This window comes from Neolamprologus multifasciatus, chromosome 20 (genome assembly GCF_963576455.1).
Source record: "Neolamprologus multifasciatus chromosome 20, fNeoMul1.2, whole genome shotgun sequence".
Classification (NCBI taxonomy): domain Eukaryota; kingdom Metazoa; phylum Chordata; class Actinopteri; order Cichliformes; family Cichlidae; genus Neolamprologus; species Neolamprologus multifasciatus.
The window spans coordinates 9,932,388-9,955,015 of record NC_140458.1 but is presented as its reverse complement, the minus strand read 5'-3'; the positions used below and the strand labels follow the sequence as shown (position 1 = coordinate 9,955,015).

At 36.5% G+C, this 22,628-nt stretch overlaps 3 protein-coding genes across 4 annotated transcripts; 2 read left to right on the top strand and 1 right to left on the bottom strand.

Annotated features, from left to right (window-relative positions):
- Window positions 1–3,565: 3,565 nt before the first annotated feature.
- On the top strand, window positions 3,566–10,093 carry LOC146494432 (CMRF35-like molecule 3). The gene is made up of 4 exons (XM_085146361.1): window positions 3,566–8,361; window positions 8,456–8,824; window positions 9,609–9,660; window positions 9,813–10,093. The coding sequence occupies exons 1-4, from the start codon at window positions 8,325–8,327 to the stop codon at window positions 9,913–9,915; spliced, it is 561 nt and encodes a 186-aa protein (XP_085002487.1). The 5' UTR covers window positions 3,566–8,324; the 3' UTR covers window positions 9,916–10,093.
- Window positions 10,094–14,054: 3,961 nt separating this feature from the next.
- LOC146494431 (cell division control protein 42 homolog) lies at window positions 14,055–18,909 on the top strand. Of its 2 annotated transcripts, none has more exons than XM_085146360.1 (6): window positions 14,055–14,263; window positions 14,798–14,947; window positions 15,036–15,108; window positions 15,197–15,306; window positions 16,736–16,933; window positions 17,789–18,909. In XM_085146360.1, exons 2-6 carry the CDS (start codon window positions 14,843–14,845, stop codon window positions 17,876–17,878), a joined length of 576 nt encoding a protein of 191 aa, XP_085002486.1. In that variant the 5' UTR covers window positions 14,055–14,263; window positions 14,798–14,842; the 3' UTR covers window positions 17,879–18,909. The 2 variants fall into 2 exon arrangements, with proteins under 2 accessions (XP_085002486.1, XP_085002485.1); XM_085146359.1 differs by lacking the exon at window positions 17,789–18,909 and adding an exon at window positions 17,104–17,707 and having other exon boundaries at window positions 14,097–14,263.
- On the bottom strand, window positions 18,429–22,468 carry LOC146494430 (F-box only protein 6-like; the record flags this gene model as incomplete). The annotated part of the gene is given in 5 exon segments (XM_085146363.1): window positions 18,429–21,253; window positions 21,323–21,455; window positions 21,971–22,066; window positions 22,168–22,282; window positions 22,396–22,468. Coding segments are annotated over 5 exon segments (609 nt in total), but the record flags the coding sequence as incomplete, so codon positions are not given.
- Window positions 22,469–22,628: the final 160 nt, after the last annotated feature.

Sequence of the window (22,628 nt, the reverse complement as noted above, 5' to 3'; positions counted from 1 at the left end):
ACTGCTTGTCCTCAGGAGGGCATTGTCTGAATGCTGGCTAGTCTCAGTCAATGTCAAACGCATACTTCCTCAGGAATTAAATAATTGAATTAATGATGGTCTGATGGTTGGAAGAACTCATGCTGGGGTGGAGGTGGACGTCAAAGCAAGTGGCAGGCAGGCTAAAGCAGCTTAAACAAAGAGAGCTGCCAATTAGTATCAGCTATTTGTGCATTTTCTTATCCTAGCCAAAATCTTATCCAGAGAGAAAAGACTTGCTTGCTGTTTCTGCCACTGAATCCAATACTTTGCACTGCAGTGACAACTAAACCACTCCCATACACCTAACTGTGTAAAATATTGTTCCTTCCTAATTCCAAACAAATTATTTTATGTACTCCCTCATTCTTCTGGCCATTGATCTGACTTTAAAGCACCATGTTTTTTAAACTCCCCCAAAAAAATAATAGCAAAGGCATATAGAAGATAAGTTCAGGCTTAAGTGGGTGTCCACCTAAGTTAAAGACTGGATGGTTACCTTGGAGTGGAAAACTACTTAACTAGGGAGATGAAACACATATGTGAATCTTAAACAATAATTACCAGGAGCACCTACTGGACTGAAACAACAAGATACTTTTACTTGCAAAGAAAAGCGTCTGGACTTCTTTAAGTTGCTTGAAGACGTTTCACCTCTCATCCGAGAAGCTTCTTCAGTTCAGAACTGAAGCAACTTAAAGAAGTCCAGACGTTTTTCTTTGCAAGCTCCTTTGACTACAATGACCTGGATGACTGAGAACCTTCACAGACAAGATACTTTTACATACAACCACAATTCCCAGCCAGTACTTTGCAAATGAATATCTCCTACTAGGAGTCAACAGGCTGACTCACTTTTATAGACACCTAATTTAACAAAACATTACAAAATGCTACATCTGGGAAATGGGTTTATTTGCAGAAGATTTAACAAAAACATGTGACTGCTTATCAGGATTTCAGGCACAGTCTCTACAGGCATGGTTAGTCCTTGTGTGAAGGACTCTTCTATTCAAGGAAAACACAATTACAAAAGTAGTTCAGCAGCAAATAGCGAGCTGATATAAAATATTATACAAAAACCTCAAAAGACCATTGATAAATTTGTCAAACCTGTTTGTTTAGAATGCAAAACTACAGTTAATACTCTCATCTAAGAGCTTTTTACTTTTTAAATTTCTAAAGTGTGGAATAAATGACAAACCAATGCCAAGAGACAGACCAAAACAAGATGAAAGATGGATGTTTATGATTTTGCGAAAGTGCAGGGATTAATGATATGAAATATGCCTTTGTGTCATGCTGTAAATTTTATGTCGCTGTTGAGCAGTGACATAGAACATTAAGAGTCAACTCACACAAACAACAGACAAAATTGCCTTTGAAAACCTATTTAGGTTGCAGATATGTGATGATAAATATGTTTGACAACTCTAATCACGCCTAAAGAAGGGTCATGATATGTCATAAAGAATGATTTGCATTCAATCCAGTGCATTCCCAGGGTAAATGGAGACCTTATCTAGTCATTTCAGCTTCTATTATAATAACCCTCTATATCTTTAACTGTTTATATAATTTTAAAGAGCTGCTGTCAGTGGAAAGCACCTTGGCTGAAACAAGAGCCTCAAAGCAGAAGTAGTCCCACTTGAATTTGCAAAACAATTTGCTGATGTGGCTGCAAAAAGCCAAAGGTCAAATAAATGTCAAGCAGGCTGAGAGTAGGATGTTTCATTTATATACTGATTTTTTGGTTACAAGTGAAAAACAATCCAGTTTAAGCTGTCACTAAGGGCATTTTGTCAATTCAGAAGAGTTAATTTAGTAGTCTACTTGAGAATTCTTACCTTGGGGTATAAGTCAAAGACCAATTTGTCATATATTATACACATACATTATACATTTCTTCACAAAAATATAACTCAAATATCTTAAACATTCACAAACCTGAAATGAGTTTCTTTGTATCTGGTAGAAATGATTCGCTATGTGTTATACATGAAATTTATGTAGCTAAGGGTTTTCAGAAACAGATGTGCACATGGGTGTTGCAACCACATTGCTAATTTAGTCACAGGCACATGCATGCAATGGGATAGTTCTGTTTTTTGTAGGCTGACTATCTAAGTGTTAACACCAAATAGCATCATTAAAGGTTCCTCTCAAAAAGTTTTGTATTAACGGTTTTTTTATTATGAGGCATAATATACAATGTGATATATCAGTTTTTAGCATGTTGTCACATTTGTCTTATGTTGAGATCGGGGCTCTGAAGAAGTTAGTTTGTGTGAGCAAAGCTCTAAACTGAAAAAATAGCTCTGTAAATTTTTCATACCTTTAAATACTATTGAAAGGCAATTTGTTATTTGCTACACGTGGAATACATAATAACAAATCAAAATATTAAAATGATTTTCCCTTTAACATGAATAATCAAACTATCAAGTCTACTAAAGTTCTACAGTACAAATGTAATGGGTACATAAAATATTGAAGCCCATAAAAGGAAACTGTAAGTGTGATTTTTTATTATAATACTGGCATCCGTTCCATCATTACTGAGCCATTAGAATGTATAATGGTACAAAATGGCATAGAATCAAATTAGAGGAATAAAAGCCTGAGGAAAACCATACAAATGCAATATATGTGAAGCAATGGGAGAACTTTGTTTGTCCCACAGCTATTCATATCTTCAAAATAATTTTAAAGATTTGAGAAAGTCTGATGAGGCTATGCAGCAGACTGTTGTTAGAGACGAAGAAAACAACTGGATTAGGAAATCAGTCTGTACATTATGTGGTGTGACAGGCTGATATTTAGTGCCACCTACTGTTGGAATAAATCAGCTTAAAGTACCCCTTCTGAATTTCTCAGAAAAAGGATGAAATGTTAGACAGTCATTCCAAAGAGATGACAAAGAATAAAAGGCAGATTTCTGATGCTTTAGATGAACATAAAAATCATTAAGAGCAAGACAGACAGATGGATGGATCTGGTCACTCCCAACAAAAAACTTAGCATTTTCATCTCTGCCACCTCTGACTCAGCCTCCTATCTTTTTGTTAGTGCCAGCATCTCCAAATCGTCGGATAAATCGTATCAGATCTCACTGACACCTTTTAAACTTCGCTGTTTGTACTTGCTGCTATCCTTCTATTACAAATCACCCTTAATATTCGTCTCCACCCACTCCACCCTGCCTGCACTCTCTTGTTCAACTCTCTTGTGCTCTGTCCATTGCTTTGCATGGTTTACCCCAGGTAATTTAACTTACATATGGAAATAAAGCAACAGAAATTATTCACAGCACTTTTATTTATTTTTTTTATTTTAAATCAACAGAACGACCGAGTTTATATGCAGAGGCCACGGTTCTTCTCTTTTGTTTCCATAAAGTATAAAGTCCCAGAAAACTGAATCTCACAAACAATTAATATACAGCACTCTGAAAACAGTTCACACTGTAAGCATCTAGATAAATGTATTTCTTTTTCTTTTAGTAGAAGGCTTTTGAGTAGGTGTATCTTATTTTTGTAGAAAGTAGAAGAACATTTGGTTACTAAGCTGTTACTTCATATAAAAGAAACTCAGTAAATTTTAAAAATGCTGGAGACAATAATGAGGAAAGCATTAATCAATCACAGGGTTATCAAGGTGAGCTGTTTGGCCAAAAGAAACAGCTGAGTGTGTTCTAAAAAAAACAAAAAAACACACATAAACCTCCCACAAAACATTGGAAAATGGTAAATAAGCTGGTAAACCATGGAGCACAAAATATTGGACAACTGAAATACGTTTTGATGGTGAAGGAAAAAAAACTTTTAACCACTTTTAAGAGACAAAAATTCTGATACAACTGAGGTTATTGTACTTGGCCATAGAAATCTTAGAAATATTTATCTTAGAACAGTGTGATGAATCTTGGAGTCATTTCTGAAGAGGATATTTCCTTCAGTGCACATGTTAAAGACATATGTAGGACTTCTTTGTTCCATTTGTGCAATATCTCTGCAATGAGTAACATCCTGTCTCGGAGTGACGCCAATAATTAGTTCATGCATTTATTACTTCAAAGCTGGACTACTGTAATTTGTTATTGTCGGGATGTCCTAAAAACTCCCTGAAAAGCCCTTTCATTTGATCCAAAATGCTTACCAGATTCCCAATTTGAATTCGGGAGACAGACACCGTCTCTATTTCTATGATTAACCTTAAAACTTTCCTTTTTGCTAAAGCATATAGGTAGGGCTGGATCACATGACCTTGAATCCTCCCTTAGTTACGCTGCAATAAGTGTAGTCTCCTGGGAGATTCCCATGATGCACTAAGTATTTTCTTCAGCCACTTTTTCCAGTTATAATGTGTTATACAGCTCTCTTCATTTAATCATTAGTTATTATTAATCTAGTCTAGTCTTTTGTCCTGTCTTCCTCCCCTCACCCCAACCGGTCACAGCAGATGACCGCCCCTCCCTGAGCCTGGTTCTGTTGGAGTTTTTTCTTCACACTTGCTCATAGGGGGTCATATGATTGCTGGGTTTTTCTCTGTTGTACTATTTTATTGTCTACCTTAGAATATACAGTGCATTGCAGTATAAATAAAACTAAATTGAATTGAATTGAAAATGATCAGGACAATGGAGAGGGTAAAAAAAACACACACACACAAAATACCTCATGGCCCAAAGCATACTCTGTTATCTGTCAAACACGGTCGAATTTCTGTTAGGGTTTGGCCATATGGCTGCCAATGTAGCTGGCCCCCACTGGCATTTATTGATGATCTCACTGCTGACAGAAGCAACAGGATGAATGCAGAATTATATGAGAGCAGTCTGTGTGCTCAGATTCAGCCAAACACATAAAACATATTGGACAGCAGTTCATCATTCAGCAGGACAAGGATACTAAACAAACAACTAAAGCAAATGAAGAATATACAACTACTTACTGGCAGGAGAATACACAGCAGTGACAAAATCTTTCTTTACTTGACTGTCAAACAAAAATCTCTTCCTCATACATTGCAAAATGAAGGCTTTTCTCACTGTTACATTCTGTTTCCATGTTTTCTTATTTACTTGCCATGTCCTACAGCAGCTGTGACTCAGTAGTTAGAGCCTTCCAGCCACCAACCTGATGGTTGTTGGTTTGATCCTAAAAGTGTGAGTGTGTGCATGATAGATAGAGAGCCCTTAAAGGCATAGAGTAAAGCAGTGAATCAATGTGTAGGTCTCTAGAAATAAGGGTGCTATAAGAGGAACTATGGTACTGCATGACATTAGGATATTGAGACAACTATATGAGGACAGTGTTAGGCTGTGTGGTCAGAGCGACAGATGGGTTTAAAGCGGTGGTGCGATTACATTAGGAAACCATCAGGAAGCCCATTCATGTTTGTGAGGTTGCCAGATTAACAGATGAGGTTAGAGAGGAGTTTGTGGACTATAATGTTTGCAGATGACACTGTATTTATGGATGTAGTGAAGAAAGACATGCAGAGGGTTGGTGTTGTGACACAGGAAATTACTGGGGATTCGTATTATTGTATTATGTTTGTATTATTGTAGGGTCTTTATCCTACAATGCTAATATAAAGCACTTCAAGGCAACTCTTGTTGTGATTTAGCACTTTAGACATAAAATTAAATTGAACTGAAAATTGAGATGGTGAGACGGAGTGAGATGGTAAATGGTAAATGGCCTGTATTTGTATAGCACTTTACTAGTCCCTAAGGACCCCAAAGCGCTTTACACGTTCAGTCATCCACCCATTCACACACTGGTGATGGCAAGCTACATTGTAGCCACAGCTGCCCTGGGGCGCACTGACAGAGGCGAGGCTGCCGGACACTGGCGCCACCGGGCCCTCTGACCACCACCAGTAGGCAACGGGTAAAGTGTCTTGCCCAAGGACACAACGACCGAGACTGTCCAAGACAGGGCTCGAACCGCAGATCATCTGCTGTGGCCATTCCTAAAGGGAGCGGCCAGATGAAGAAGATCGAGAAGGTATATTCTTTATCTACCTTCTCGATCTACCTAAGATTCCTACCTAACCTAGCTAAGATTCCTAATTAAATTATCTATACTAAAAAGTTATGTATTGTAAGTATATATGGTGATGATGACCCCTCATTCTTCCACACTATTTTTAGTGAACACCTAGATTGCTCATTTGTTCTTGGGGGCCACCTCAACTTTGGACTAAATGAAGAAATGGACAGGCTCAATACAGCAGGAACTCAGCACAACTGGCTGTTCACAAATATAGTTAAACAGTACATGAGGCATTCCGGACTTTGCGACACATGGCGTTCCCTTTACCCCAGCCGTGTATGTCCATGACTCCTACTCTTGTCTGGATTATTTCCAAGTCAGCAGCTCACTGTTGAATGACACTTCAGACACTGAGATACACCCGATAGCTGTCAGTGATCATGCTCCTGTATCTTTAATTCTAATACATAAGAAGATCATTCCGCCAAGTAAAAGCTAGAGATTTAATACATCATTGCTTAAAGATGAAGATTTTATTAAATATTTTTAAAAAGAGTTTACTTTAGATTTAGACTGTAGTGACCTGCCTGGAACATCAGCATCTGTTCTCTGGGAAGCAGAGAAAGCTGTGATGAGAGGTAAAATTATTTAATTCTCATCACATAAAAAGAGAAAACAAACATATTCAGAAATTATACGAAATCATCAAATCTTTAGAAGAAGCCTATGTGTCCTTCCAGGAATGAGAAATATTTAAGAAAATATGACAAACAAAACTAGAATTCAATGAAATTATTAATTAAAAAACACACACACACACAATTCTTAGTACAAAGACCTAACTTACTTAATTTGATAGACCATTCACATAGTAAAAACACTGGAAATTTTTATTTACAGCTTTCAAAAATTTGGTTTTGGAAAGTTTTTTTTAAATAAACTGGTTAAAAGTATTATATAATTCTCCAACAGCATGTGTCAGGACAAATGACCAAACATCCTCCAGCTTCAGTCACCAGAGAGGCACAAGGCAGGGACGCCCACTCTCCCCTTCACTGTTTGCAGTTTTTAATCGAACCACTAGGAGCAGCAAATCAGAAGGAAATAGTGATTAAGGGCATAAAATGATCTGGCTAGATGGAAATCGGTACCCATATCACTCATGGGAAGGGTTGCTTCAATGAAAATGATGGTCTTGCCAAGAATCAATTATTCATTCTCAATGATCCTGAGTAAGCCACCACCAGACTGATTTTGATCTCTGGAATCTTCTATTTTTAAATTCCTTTGGAAAGATAAACCCCCACGCATCAGCTTAAAAACTCTACAAGGACCAAGGATAAAGGAGGACTGGATCTGCCTAACTTAAACGGTACTTCTTAGCCAACAGGCTACAAGTCATCTCAGGATGGTTAAAACATGCCCTGTCAGATGAGCCCTAGCTAGACGTAGAACAGGCACCATGCAATATTATAGAGATTTCTGACCTACAATTCATTAGTTCAAACATCAAACAACATATATGCTTTAAAAGTATCAATATCAGCTCCTCTCTGACAGTGTGGTGGGTGTTTCTAAAAATGACTGGGTCTTCATTAATCACATCCAAACCTACACCCATTTGGAACAACCCTGACATACAACAGAACAATAATATGATTAACTTCCCAGATTGGAGTTGTAAAGGAATTAAATAGTTGAAACATATATTTGAAGGAACAGACTTTATTCCATTTGACAGATTAATTATACAGTATGGGATTAACAACCTTTCCTCCCCATCCTCAATTGAACCCCTCCTCCCACACCATCCCACCATCACACATGCAAGGCCTTTAGGTACAGGTGCATCACTGAGGTGCAGGAGAGGCATTTCTCCTTTGTCCCCTCCTGCCCCTCTGTACCTCAGTTTTATTCTACAACTTAGACACTCACATTGCTAAAACTCTCATACATATTGGGTATGGGCACACTAAAAAGCATTTTCCAGCAGGATAAAAAATGTATTATAAGATGAAGGTGATTACTTTAATCAACTTTGACTTTTTCTTCAGTGACACTTCCATTTATGGGACTAATACAGATGAAAACTCGCCCTTCATTCAAACATTCTTTCTTTTGCATTGTTGCCTGTTGTTGCCTAGTCCTGTGTCCTTGTTTATCGTGATGTCAAGAATTTCCTGTCATTTGGCTGTGGTATTTTGAGCAATGGGAGAGTATGACACAGTATGACATTATTGCGCAAGACCAAAGGAGAAGTTGCCTAGCTGGTGTTTTCTTACCCTTTAACTTTTCATAACGACCATGAGGACCTCTGGAACATTTGTCTGCCTATTTAATGGTAATCTATCAAAAGTACTTGCCTTGCCATTTTTTTCTTCAATTGCAAACTTATCTGATTAACATGTGATGTTAAATGGTTTGGGATTTTGCAGGTCCAGCTTTCTGTTTGTTGTTGTGGATAATACAGCATGCAGCGGAATCACTTCTGCTTTCAGCTCCAGAGGTGGTAAAAGCAACAAACAAGGGGTCTGTAACGGTGCCTTGTCAGTATGACCTTCAGTACAACGAAAACACAAAGTACTGGTGCAAAGGAAAGATATATGAGTTTTGCAGGATAGTGGTAAAGACACCAAAGAAGCGTTCTACCAACAGAACCTTCATTGCTGATGATAAGGAAGCCGGAGTGTTCAGTGTGACTATGACATCTATCAGACAAAGTGACAAAGATAAGTACTGGTGTGTCATCGCCACTTCTGGAAGAAATATCTTTACTGGTGTTAGCCTCCTCGTCTCCCAAGCAGGTAAACTTCAGATTAAGACACTTTATCATCAGATGTGCTATTTCTGATTCAGTAGTTTCTTTCTTTGATTACACAGAATAATCACCAAACTTTAAAGTTGTAAATGTAATCTATTACTACTCTAGAAAGGCCAGCTCGAGTGTTGTCTGAACCTTTTGGCTAAACAAGTTAAACAACACATTGTTTGCCTCACAATCATGTTGTTTGTGATCTGAACGACCAAGTAAGTTTCTGAGTAAGATTCTTATAATTTTCAAATCTAGATGACCATCTATATTCATCTGAGACACTGACAATTTATCAACATCTTAATCAAAGACTGATCATAATTGTGGTGGGGGTTTTTTAATGTTGCTCTACCACAGCGAAATATAACCCAACCACAAGTTGTACCTTTGATTTGACCTTCTAACTATTAGCATATGAGTCTGAGAACACCTAAATTACACTGCTTGTCATCTAGTAGGTAGTATGGAGCAGAAAATGCCATAAACTTGTATATAAAAGATGATTAAACTTTAAGAAAAGCTACATTGTAAAAATGGTCATTTCTAATATTTGAATTTTTCCACTTTCAAATTTAATTGTTATTTCTCATTATTTCCATTAGCTTATAAGATATTATGTTATTATTAGATATCAGATTATTTCTTGCTCTCAACATCTGTTGAAAACACCTGATAACACTCTGAACTGCTTTCTAATGCAATTATAAGGGGAAAGTCAGTATTAATATCATGAATATCATTTACTGACTTTTAATGCAAAGTCTTCTTATCCACAGTGACAACCCCAACTACCAGCACACAAATTACTCCAATTCAAGATGAAAAAAGGTGAGAAGAGTCTAAGGCTATTAAACTGTTTACTATATCACCATCAACTGTTTATATGTAGTAGTAAACATTAGAATAATCATCTGTCCAGTACAAAAATAGTAACAGATTGTAGTACATATAATTTATTTATTTATTTATTTTAAATCTAGTTCGTGGGTGACTCTACGTTGGATTTTCTTTATTTTGATGCTGTGTTGTTTGGCATCAACACATATCGCTATATGGAGAATAAAGACTGCAAGGAAAATATGACTATGACAACCATTTTACCCTCAGAACTTATACATTAATAGATTAAGTCTTACACTGTCATCATTTTCAAAAGGAAACATGGGTAAATTGGTATTAACAAAATCCTACTAAAACTATTCTTCCAGTGGATGTTCATTCAATGTGTGACCTGAGCTGAAAATAAACCAAATGAAAAAGAGGCTTTCAGACTCTTTTGTTTTTTCTAAGTATTTAAATGATTTAAATGTCATTCATTTTAATGTCAGTGCCTAAGATAACTTTAGGCTCAACTATTGAATATCCTATTAGCTTAAAATTAACAGCCCCAAATCCTAGAGGGCCCTTGGCTTTCACTTAATTTATTTGCAGATCTCATATGGGCGAACACGATGATTGTTATTCTCTTTGCGATGAATCTCTGATATCTAAGATTTCTGTCAATATTGCACTCCAGAGATCTGAAAACCATGTGGAATAAAATTTTCTTCATATTCAAACACAGGGTGAACTATTGTGAGGAGCTCCTTCTAAAAGTCAAAACACTCACAATAAGTAGGTTGGATCATTAGGATCTCTCTAAAGTTATTTGAGGATTGCAATAATAGTTTCACGCTTGCTTGACTTTTGCTTCTTGCCCTCAGTAATACATAATAGTCTAACAGGTTACCTGGAGCTGAAATGTAGAGTTACTATCCAAGTTAATTTATGTAAACTTGTTAAAGTGATAATCAAAAGTGGATTACACTGAAATTCCTCAAAATTTTTCCATATTATGCACACAAAGAGAAGCAGTGATGATTAGTGATCATTGTCAAGCAGATTTGATTACCCTGGTAGTAATGGCTGTAAGACGTTGAACATCCATGACTGTTGTTCATTGCCATTACACCCCTATACAATCTAATTCAATAACCCTGCATTTAATCTTATTTTATAGAAAAATATAATGTTCAGTTTATCTCAGAGGCATTGAATCATTTATTCTCTCGCTGTGCTGCAATATGTGTTGCCTTTGATATTGTGTCCCTCGTGCAGGTGGGGGTGGACAACAACATCTCTGAAACCTTTTTAACTGCAGATATCAGGTATTTGTCACACGTTCCAGTAGCTATGTCAATGTAAAAGTAAGTCAGTATTCAAAATATCAGCACCATAGCACTAAAGCTGTCTGACTAATATCATTATTCACACCTGTGCTCTTCCAGCTGTTTGTGTAAAATAATTTCTGTCATGAGAGAAGAAAAAACACCATTACCTTCATATGTAAAAACGGACTATAAGGTTTAGGTGAAACATTTAATTTTAGTCTTCTAGGAGGTATAACCCAGACCAGACAAGAAATACATTGTTTAATGCAGTGGTTCTCAAACTTTCACAATGAGTATCACCTTATAAAATATATGGCTCTTAAAGTACCACCCTTATGACCCACATTATAGTACAGTAGTATAGGCCTATTTAACACCATATACAGTTTACATGAGACAATTTTATTTCTTATATGTTATTTATTTTAATCGTCATAAACAGGATGTGATAAGTGATAATAATAACAACTGTACTGCATTAAAACATTCACAGCAGGTGGGATATCCGGTCTTTAAGTGATGACGTGACAAACCCGGCTTCCTGTTTTTAGCATGTTTTAATGCTTTGTATCTTGTTCCATTTATTCTGAACAAGCCCCTAAAAAGTTAGTGATCATTGTCGGCCTCTCTCAGTTTTTATCACCACTATTCAATTAAAGCTCAGTTTTTAAAACCTTACGTAACTAACTAACTACTGCCCAGCCCATGCAGCAATATATTAATGACTAACCTCGTATTGTAGTTTGATTATCTCAGTTTTTCTCTGACTGAAGTTTGGTCGTTTACAGCATCCTGCCATGTGATTACATTTGTCCCTAACCATCGGGAACCATTGCGTTAACTTTATCAAGTGGAAAAAAGTTAGCATTCATCCTCTGGCTTCACTCTGTTTATATTATGCTAACCACAGCTGTGTAGTGAGCCACCACGTAGCACATCATTATATAACAGCTAGCCCAACTTCAGTAACCGTAAAAAACGGTTTCGTTTTCTGTCTTAATTTATGTTGGAAGTGATAGCAGAACTGTACATTTTAATTTTTCAGAAATCCCTCAATCAGAACATGGTATATTATTTAATCTTACAATTTTGGGAGAGACTTCTTGCATACCACTAGAGGGAACCCATGTACCACCAGTGGTACGCATACCATAGCTTGAGAATTACTGGTTTAATACAACACATCTACAGTACTGTACACAAGTTTTCAGCCACCCCTTGTTACATTTTATTCAGTTTCCAAGGACCCATTTTCTCCTTTTTTTTTTTTATTCCATGCTATTGCTTAAAGTCTTAACCAACAGCAAAAGTCAGGCTTTCCAAGAGTCTTTCAAAGTTCCAATTCAGAAATTAGCTGTTTTTTTCACTTATTTTAGGAGGAAACTTTTTCTGTTTGATAAGCCACTTAAACACTGACATATGGCTCATTCAAGAATAAAAAAGACTTTGAACTCAAGGGCTGAACCAGTGTTGGGTCTACACATAACCAGAGGTGTGAAGCAACAAAGTACAAATACTTTGTTATTGTGCTTAAGTAGAATTTTCAAGTATCTGTACATTACTTGAGTATTGATTTTACTAACAACTTTTTACTTTTACTCCCTACATTTTAAACAAATATCTGTACTTTATACTCTTAACATTGGTTTAACGCATTTGAGAGGAGTTATTATTTTACAACACTGCAAGCCTTCAAACTTCAAACTGATTTGAGCCTGAACAGTAACATGTGAAAGGCAATTATGTTTGCATTTAGTCACCAAGGAGATGCGGCATAAAAAAAGATGAAAGATACAAAAATCTGTGTGTGGCATAGTCCGGGGTTGAAGGGGGATGGTGTTTTTATTCATTTATTTTTTGGCACAACATCCCATAAACTGCAGCTGCAGTACTTCAGCATAAGACAGGCGAGCATAAAGGCGGTAACATCTTTTAAGTGACAGAATCCGCAGTTCAACTCATACTGGAGTACTGTTAACACTAGTATCTGTACTTTTCCCACCTCTGCACATAACAGACAACATAGCAAAGAACCAATTTTTGGTTGCATTGCTAGATACTTAGTTACTAGTAACTAAAATAAGTTACTTAGTTACCAGTAGCCTGGTAAGTAATTTATTCAAATATCTTTGCTTTGCTCATTTTAAAAGGCATAACATTGTAACTTGGCAAATTTGTTAACTGTGTCTTAAAAGCAAACAAAAAAACAACAGCAGATGAACAGTATCTGAGATTATTTTTCTTACAAAATGAGAAAAAAGAAAAGAAAAAAAAACATTGCAAAGACTTGGTACAGGACCTGAGTAATGCATCTGGACTTTCAGCCTCATCAGAAATGTTCTCAGTGGAAGGGTTTGTGTCAAGGAGTCATTCTTGTCGAAGGAAAAAAAAGGCTGAGGTCTAACAAACTGCACAAGAACTGGGCACCAAAGCATCTGATTGGCAACAGCCAACAAAAGGCAGCCAATATCCAAAGAATCCAAAGAAGAGCTTTATATGTCATTCAACAAGCCTGGAAAACTATTTATGAAGGCTGGTTAAAGAAACCGTAAGAATGCTTGCCTTAAAGAGTTGATGCTGTGTTGAATAATAAAGGTGGATATATCAAATATTGACTTTCAAGCTCACTGGTGTTGCAAAACCTCTGTTTTGCCATTATTTCTGTATTTTCATGTATGTTTCAAGACATTTCAATAAATCACTGCTCTGATTTCCAATTTTCCTAGAAAATGGATGCTAAATAAATATAATAATCTTCTTATTCATACGCATATCACAATCGCATGTAAATTTTATGAAGTCATTCGGATACTGTGTCGTGTTTACCTCCAGGAGGGGATACAAGGTGAGAGGACTTTAAGAAGATGACATCATAACTTCTGCAGCATGAACCTCGCGCTTAACCTCGTCTCGAGATACTACGTATTTTATAACAACGTGAGAGGAAGTCACCTTTCAGTCTAAAAGCAAAGAAAGGAACGTTTGAAGCGTCATGCAAAAGAGTTTGTGCATCATATTAAACCTATATACAAAGAAAACGCCTTAGAATAAAAAAAATTACTTTCAGGTTTAGAGAACTAGGTTTTACAATGAATGGGTTTTGTAGCAACATGTAAATGTTTTACTTTGAAACTGTTGTCCGGTATTATTCCGTCTCGCTTGAAAGTCGTAGTGGAAGTCGCTACTCGCATACTGGCTGTACCAAGTTTTTGCTCGCTGGTGCCAACGCCCGGCGAAACAGACTGCTTACGTTAGCTAGCAGTGACACAAGAGGGACACGGGTACGTAGCTAAAACATGTAACTGGCATATTGGGAAGTTGTGCAGTCGTCTGATTTTGTTTGTGAACTACGCTTTTCTATAGTGATCTCATAGAAACTAATGGAGCGTTTGTTTACACCCTTACGTTATCCGACTGGCTGCTAAACTAGCTAACAAGTTAGCATTGCGTTAGCAGAGTTTGCTAAATGATGCGCAAACATGATTCAGTTGCCAGTAATTATTTAAGTTGTTATCGCCACATTTTGTGACTAATCTAAAAGAATGTTTACATACACTAAACGTGGGAAGGTAATTAAATGAGTAAGCAAGTCATTAGCTAACGTTAGCCATCAGACAATGTTTTTGATAGCTGGGTGTGACTCTTAGCTGTTTAATTCTAGAAAACTCCGCTGTTCCACTTGGGTTCCATCGTCTCATTGAGAAGTTATTCGCAGTGGATACGACAGAACATTTTAATAGCTTAACTTTGTCTCTAGGTGTCTAAAATATTGAATATTGGCCTAACCCTCGTCAGTTGTCACCTCCTCCTTGCAGGTAACGTGATAAACGTGATTGCCAGCAGCTTCAGAAAGCACAGAGATGCAGACTATCAAGTGTGTGGTGGTGGGTGATGGAGCAGTGGGAAAAACCTGTCTGCTGATTTCATACACCACCAATAAATTCCCCTCAGAATATGTACCAACAGTAAGTTTTCAACAAAAAAAAAAAATGTTTTCACTTCAATGTGCATCGTGGTTTAAAATATTCTGACATGTAACTTATTCTATTGCAGGTGTTTGACAACTATGCAGTAACTGTAATGATTGGGGGTGAACCATACACCCTTGGCTTATTTGACACTGCAGGTACAATTCATTTTAGTTAAATGTGTTAGTCTTATTTAGTCTATCTCTTGATAAATTATTTATGTGTATGTGTGTGGTCTCTCCTTAGGTCAGGAGGATTATGACCGGTTACGACCTCTAAGCTACCCGCAGACTGATGTCTTCTTAGTGTGTTTCTCAGTTGTTTCACCTTCCTCGTTTGAGAATGTTAAAGAAAAGGTATATGATTTTATTCTAAATACAGATTCTTTTTTTTGTTATTGAAACCCCGTAACCTGAGAAATTCCAAAATGGTCAAAATAGTAAAGAACATGAAATAGTGGTAATGAAGACAAAGGTTCTAAATACAATTTGGGTTTATGAGTTCTTTTATTGAGTTAAGTTACTTTAAAAAATGAAGGAAAAAGGTTGTTATTGTCTGTGTTGCCTCACTCTAAAAGCAGATCAGGTTACCACAGATAATGGTCCTAATAAAAGAAGTTGGGGGAAGTTTGTTTTTTGTTTGTTTCGAGACCCAGATAACTCTTGCTGCTCCCTCCCATTTCTTTCTTTCTCTCTTTCTTTCTTTTCTCAGTTGCTGGATAATTTATACTTTGATCACTTTGGAACAGGTTTTGTGGGGAGAAATGCCAAGTCACTGATATGGATTCACCAATAACCCACTAGACCAATACCTCTAACCCTCATGTAGTGGCCTCCCACTATAGGATAGCCGCCCAAAACAACTTTAACTGGTCTAGATAAGTAGAATTGTAAACAATATGCAATAACTTTAGAGATAAAAGAAAAATGTATTGCATACAGAGCAGAAACACTGCTTGACCCTGGCCATTATTGACCCTTTCTGAGCCACCATGGCTACTTCTAATGAGGATCATCCTGAGCCATCCGTGGTGTCCAAGGTTATGACGAGCATAGTTTAGCAATAGTAGTGATGGTTCTAGTTTTATTATTGTGACTTTTTTCCCCCCTATCGCTCTATCCTGTAAATAATATCAATTTGGACTGAATAGAGCCTCACAATTCCACATAACCTCACAACACGTTCATACACATGTAGCTCACTCACACGCACTAATTTTAATGAAATGTGAAATATGCAAATATATACCCAATGTATGCATGTTTTGTTTGTTTTTTTTGTTTCACATGTTCTCCTTCGTTTTTTTTCTGTCAGTGAACTAGGTTACAATGTTGTGTTGTGATTTCAAGACTGTATTTTATTTTATTTTTTATCTTTTACAATCTATTGTAGTATGTAATTCAGCCATACATGTTATGTGAAAATTAAGATAATATGGTTTGGTTAACACATTCTCTTCTGAAGACACAAAACCCAGCCTTAGGGGGTCTAAAACTACTGTACTCTTACCGCTGGTTCTAAGACTGGATAAATGGGACTTTAACAGCAGGTGTAAAATCTATGCTAAGTCAATTTTGGACCAAATTAAAATGTGACAACCCCTTGTAAAAATAATGGAGAAATTGAAAGTGCCTATTTTAATTTTAGAATTTTAGGAATTGTAGAAATATCTGGTTAGTTTGTGGGTTTCTTTTTCTCTGTGGTCCTCCAATAATAGAAAAGTTTATGAAAATGCAGATACAGATCCCTGTTTTTGATGAGTTTGTTTTGTTTTTTCCCCACCAGTGGGTTCCTGAGATAACTCACCACTGTCCCAAGACCCCTTTCCTGTTGGTAGGCACTCAGATTGACTTGCGTGATGACCCGTCTACAGTGGAGAAGTTAGCCAAGAACAAACAAAAGCCAATCACTCCTGAGACAGCAGAAAAGCTGGCTCGTGACCTTAAGGCAGTCAAATATGTTGAGTGCTCTGCTCTAACACAGGTAAGATCTCTCATTACACAATACACTAAAAACTGCTGTAACAAGCATGTTTCTGAATGCAATCTCTTAACATGGGTAGAAGTGCTTATGTTTTGCTAACACCACTTACCTAAAAACTCCCATCTAACACTGTGTACCTGTCTTTCTTCCTCCTTTTCCTCTTGCTGTAGCGGGGATTGAAGAACGTATTTGATGAGGCTATCCTAGCTGCTTTAGAGCCCCCCGAAACTCAGAGAAAGAGAAAATGCTGCTTGTTCTGATGTCTTCTTGAATCTTGCTTTGCCTCTCGATCGTATGCTGCTCATTCATTGTAAACAAATGTCTGTTACTAAAATAACCCCCATGCTCTTTCAAACTTTAAACCTCTGTACCCATTAACCTTTTTCCTTTGTTTCATGTGTGCTTTCTTTTCAACTAATCTCAATAATTGTCCATGCTGCCTAATGACGTTGGTGCCAATCTTTAGTTCTTCACCTTGCGGACAAGTCTGTGTAACCTGACATGTCTTTGAGGGGTGGTGGGTTGTTTTTGTTTTTGTTGGGGGGTTTTGTTGTTGTTGTTTTTTTTTAAGCAAACATTCCCTTACATCAGCATTGAGCTCATCCGTTGTACCCTATTTAAGCATCAGTGCTACTGTCTTTGACAGTAATATCTTTTTTTTTTTCTACTGCAGCATCAAAATTTTCACAGGCTTTTGTCTTTAAGACAACTTGATCACGAGGAGAGACTTGTATAATGTTATTTCAATAAATGAAAATTTTGATTGCCATGCTCCATTTTTACTCAGCTTTCTTTTGCGCTCGCATATTTCCAGAAAATGGCTCTGTTTTGAATATTAATGTTTTGTTTCCACAGAAAGGATTAAAGAATGTGTTTGATGAGGCAATACTGGCTGCCCTGGAGCCACCTGAACCTAAGAAAAGACGTAAATGTGTTCTGCTCTAAGTTTCGCAGCAGTCTTCACACCAGTTTCCAAATCTAGGTTAACATACTGAAGAGGTTTTCTGCACAAGCACATTCCACTATAAGTAGAGATATTTTTAAATATTAGCCTTCTCACATACTTAACCTTAAAACATATTTTGTGTAAGGCTGATACACTTTGTCATAATTTGATGCCATTGAAATTTTGTACACAATGTGAACACTGAATGCTGACACTTAAGAAAATTCTAAGGAACACTTAGAAGTAATGTTTTGGTTTGGCCACGTTATCTTTGCAGAGCTTCTCTTGCAAAAGAAGTAATTATGCAAAGATATTTTTATAGAGCTCCTGTTTCAAGAGTCCTATAAAATAGAGCTTTAATAAAATCCCTTAAAGTTATAAATTTGCATTGACTTACTACTTAGGTGTCTGTAGTTGCAACATACTGTAAATCCTGCTGTCATAAAATGCTTGTTTAGGGAAAGCTCCACTTAATCTTCTCAACATAGTCTTAAGGTAAATGTAAGAAACCTAAAGAAATATGGAACTTCTGGGTATGTTTTTATCTTCGGTCTGATAAAAGTGGAAAATCTATTTCACTGTTACTATGAGTTTGAGTACAACTATATCCCAGTCATTTGCTTTTTCTGACAAGCATCAAGGAGACAATGTATGTCCTCAGTGATCATCAACAGATGGTAAAGTTAAACTTTGTGGAATGCTTGGCCAGTGACCTATATTGTAAACTGCAGCACCATTAACAGGTTGAGATCCCGTGGAAGTTATTAAATTACTTAACTGATAATTATTGCCTTTGACTATCCATTCCTAGATTGTGGGCTTGAATTTAATTTGTAAATATAGTGAAAGTAACTCGTAACTTATTGACTGAAAATTTGTATGTCACTAATGAAAGACTGAAAGAACCTTAGCTGAAATAACATTAACCAGAATATATTTCTCTCTTATTTTTTATTCAATTTCACAAAGTTGGGACTGTATTTTTGTTTGTAATAAAGGTTCACAATAAAGCAGTATTATGATTATTAAATCCTACTTTCAATATTTCATTTTGTCATGTTATTAGATGGTTCAAACTTGAGAACCTGCCTATAGTTACACATACATGCGTTTGAACTACCAAAGACATCAAAACAGATTATTCAGTCATTTTTTGATACAAATTTTTTATTATCAATAAGGCACAACAGGTCAATGCAAACATAGTTCTATTGTTCGTGAGCCAAATAACACTTCTAAAGTATTACAATAGAATTCAGATAAACCCAGGATAATCTCATTATTTGAGGCATTATTGCCTCAAATAATGAGATCACCCACTGACGCCTTCATGCAACTACAAATATGTTCTCACCCAAGTTTTAAAGTATATGAAGGAAAAGTCAGACACAACGTTCAAAAAGCCTGAGAGCAAAGCTGTATTTTTTTTTTCAGGAATTGCAATAGCTCTTTGGTATTTAACCAACCTTAGCACAAAAATATGGTGATGTTAGAGATCCCCCATTGTGGAGTTTGTAGTCACTGTGGCTACATTACATGAAGAATGTTTCAAATGTTTTCTACAAGCCTGTTTAGATTTATACATGTGCACTGGTGGGTGAATAAAAGACATAGTACAAAGTAACTGTAAAGCACAACAATACACTTTCATGAATACAGTATATGGTTTAATGTGTTAACATTTAAGCTCACATTATCATTTCCAGTTCTCACGGAAAGTACAAAAGGCAGGTATCTTTAAGGCAAATGCATAGGTTTGGTTTAGGGCTGTAGCAATAATGTAAACAAAGTCACACCGCCAGACAAGCAAGTCAAGGTACACATTAACCCTTTCATACATGAATTATGACCTCAATCATCATCCTCATTTTTTCATAAGTATTTTTATTCATCTTTAGGCCTGAAAAGATGAATAAAATACTTAAGAAAAAAAATCCTGATTGAGGTTATCATAATTCATGCATGACAGGGGGAAATAATAATTACAATGAAACATGTCATACAGGTATAGCAACATTAAACAACCAGTGGGTGGCAGGGTATGGAGTGACACATCACTGTCCAATGTAGTGGTGTATGTGCAAGTATACAAACAACACTGACACAAATACAAGAAAACAGCCTTTGAATAGCTGCAGTGACCACTATACGTGAAAGGGTTAAATCACTGGATACTCAGTCATCTCACGGAATACAAACATAAATTGTATAGAAATCATATTTTCACATTATTTGACAGAAACCTCATATAAATCCAAAAGGACAGGTTTTGTCCCCAATAACTGTGTAGACAGTCTAAAGCAAACCAATCACTCAGTGGAAGTAACTGGCTCCTGGTTCAGTAAAACTCAGGTGCTTGTGTCTGAATTAGTAGATGTTTTCATAAATGCCTGAAATTTTCAGGTGTCCCATTACATCTGGCATAAATGTAATACAGCATTTCCATAAAGAAACAACAAGAAATCACACCGGAAAAACAACACGAAAATACAGTGGTGGTAGTTTAATGGTGTGGGGCTGTTTAGCTGCCTCAGGACCTGGAAGGCTTGGTGTGGTAAATGGAACCATGAATTTACCAAAACATCTATTTCCCAAAACATCCTGAAACAGAATCTCCTGCCATCCATTCATGACCTTAACCTAAAGCACACTTGGGTTCTGCAGCAGGACAACGATCCAAAATACACCAGCAAGTTCACCTCAGAATGGCTTAAAAAACACAACAACAACAACAAAATGAACACTTTGGAGGGGCCTAGTTAAAGTATTGATTTAAATCCGGTTGTGGCATAACCTTAAAAAGGTGGTTCATGCTCAATCAGGAAGGGGCAAACACTTTCTCAAACAGGGTATACAGGTAATAGCTTTTCAGATCTACATTAAGTCATGCTTCTCATTGCACCATAACGTCTCAGGATGATATACACACACATATACAAAACTTTCTATTCCAAACCTTGTGCACATATATTAATCATAGCTCCAGAAACATGAATGGATGATAAGTAAGATGTAAGAAGATAATGTACAATTGTAGGCAAACTGTCAAAATATGATGCTAACTGTCAATATAAAACAGTCAAAAAACTGTTTTATCCATTTTGTTGGTTTAAGATGCAAAAACATCTAAATTAAAAGCAGGTTAAATAAGTTAAACATGATTAGTATAATTTCAGAGAAAGTTAGTAAGCACATGTTAAATGAATCCCACCGACTACATATGTAGTCTGTGTGTCCAGTGTTGGAAATAACTCAACAGAGCTGCCAGTAATGTGAATTCCGAAATGTCCTTTCCACCACCTTAAATCCTTCCCTCCATGTGTAAATCAAATGCATCTCACTCATGGTCCATATTTATGAAACACATAGGTAATCTGAAAAACAAATAATCAGTCAGACAAAAGTTGTCCTTGGGTTTTCATGCAAGCGTATTGTTGTCATACATGTTTCCATTCTTCACGTCCCGCGCCACGGTAAATAGTCTCAGGTAAAAAGATCTCAATAAGCTGCTTCTTTTGATCTAGCAACTCTACCCAGATATCATAACTGCCCCCACAGTCGAAACGTGTAAGAATCCTAAATAAATAACACAATACAATGAAAAACAATCAAGAATACTTTTTTTTTTAATCTACACCATATTTGATACACAAACATGTATCAATAATCAGTTCGTCTTAGACTGAACTTTATGAGTACAAACTGTGCCTGGTGAGTCATATGTTTAATATTTAAACCTCAAAAACCTCTAATGACACAAAAACGTCTAATTACATAGTACTTAGGTTGGGAAATAGATTTTTTTGTAATTTTTTTTAACATTAGTGTTATTTTCATGTGCTTTTCATTTTTATCCAATGACATTTCCCATTTTATATGGAACATGGCCTTACTTATGAACAGTTACACTCACTGGCCATTCAGAAATGCCTCAATTTTTCATGGCATAATTTCAACAAGGGACTGGAAAGATTCCTCGCGGACTGTATTCAAATGGTCTCCACAGTCAATCATTTTGCTTACATCTACTTTTCTTTAATACGATTAGTTATTAATAAGCAGTCTGTTAAAGACCTCATGTTTATTCTCACCAATCAGATATTTTGATATGTGGTTGGGCATGATCCATAACAGATGGACTGTAACCTTCCTTCTCCAAGTCAATCAGCTGTGACTTTATGCACATTCTGTGGGAAACAAAAATGGTTTTCATGCTACGTAATGTACACACACACATTAATAAAGCAGGATTAATTGTTCAGATGCATCAGTACTGTTAAATACTCACTCAAAAGAGGTCACAAAGTTTGCTTTGATTGTTTCATCTGGATGTGGTTGCCTAATTTCCTTAGCAACCCATCTATCACCACCATTTCTCAAGATCTCCCAGCTGCTTAGTCTTTCTACAAAATAAGTAAATAAATAAAATAAGCCGTAACGAGAGTTTAACGGTTTTGCATTTATTAAGATTGATCATGCCACCTTGTTAAGTAAAACTTGTTTTGTGGGTTCTTACCTGCTCCGTTTGGATTTTTGAGGAGATTTCTTCTCTTCTTGGACAAGAAGTAAAACAACTTCCAGTCTTGTTTTTTGTTTTGTTTTTAAATGAATTTAAACGGTCTGGTTCTGTGGTTAATTCATAAGCTGGAATGGAAGATTGCTGCCACTCTCCCTTCTTGGCCTGTGCACTGAGAATTCTGACAGTTCATATGACTCAGTATATCAGGTATGACTCAGTTAAACTAAATT

Coding starts and splice junctions, on each gene's coding strand:
- LOC146494432 (XM_085146361.1), top strand. CDS start 8,325: ATGAGGACCTCTGGAACATTTGTCTGCCTATTTAATG. Junction 8,362..8,455: donor ATTTGTCTGCCTATTTAATG/GTAATCTATCAA, acceptor GGGATTTTGCAG/GTCCAGCTTTCTGTTTGTTG. Junction 9,661..9,812: donor CCAATTCAAGATGAAAAAAG/GTGAGAAGAGTC, acceptor TTTTAAATCTAG/TTCGTGGGTGACTCTACGTT.
- LOC146494431 (XM_085146360.1), top strand. CDS start 14,843: ATGCAGACTATCAAGTGTGTGGTGGTGGGTGATGGAGCAGTGGGAAAA. Junction 15,109..15,196: donor TGGCTTATTTGACACTGCAG/GTACAATTCATT, acceptor GTCTCTCCTTAG/GTCAGGAGGATTATGACCGG. Junction 16,934..17,788: donor AGTGCTCTGCTCTAACACAG/GTAAGATCTCTC, acceptor TTGTTTCCACAG/AAAGGATTAAAGAATGTGTT.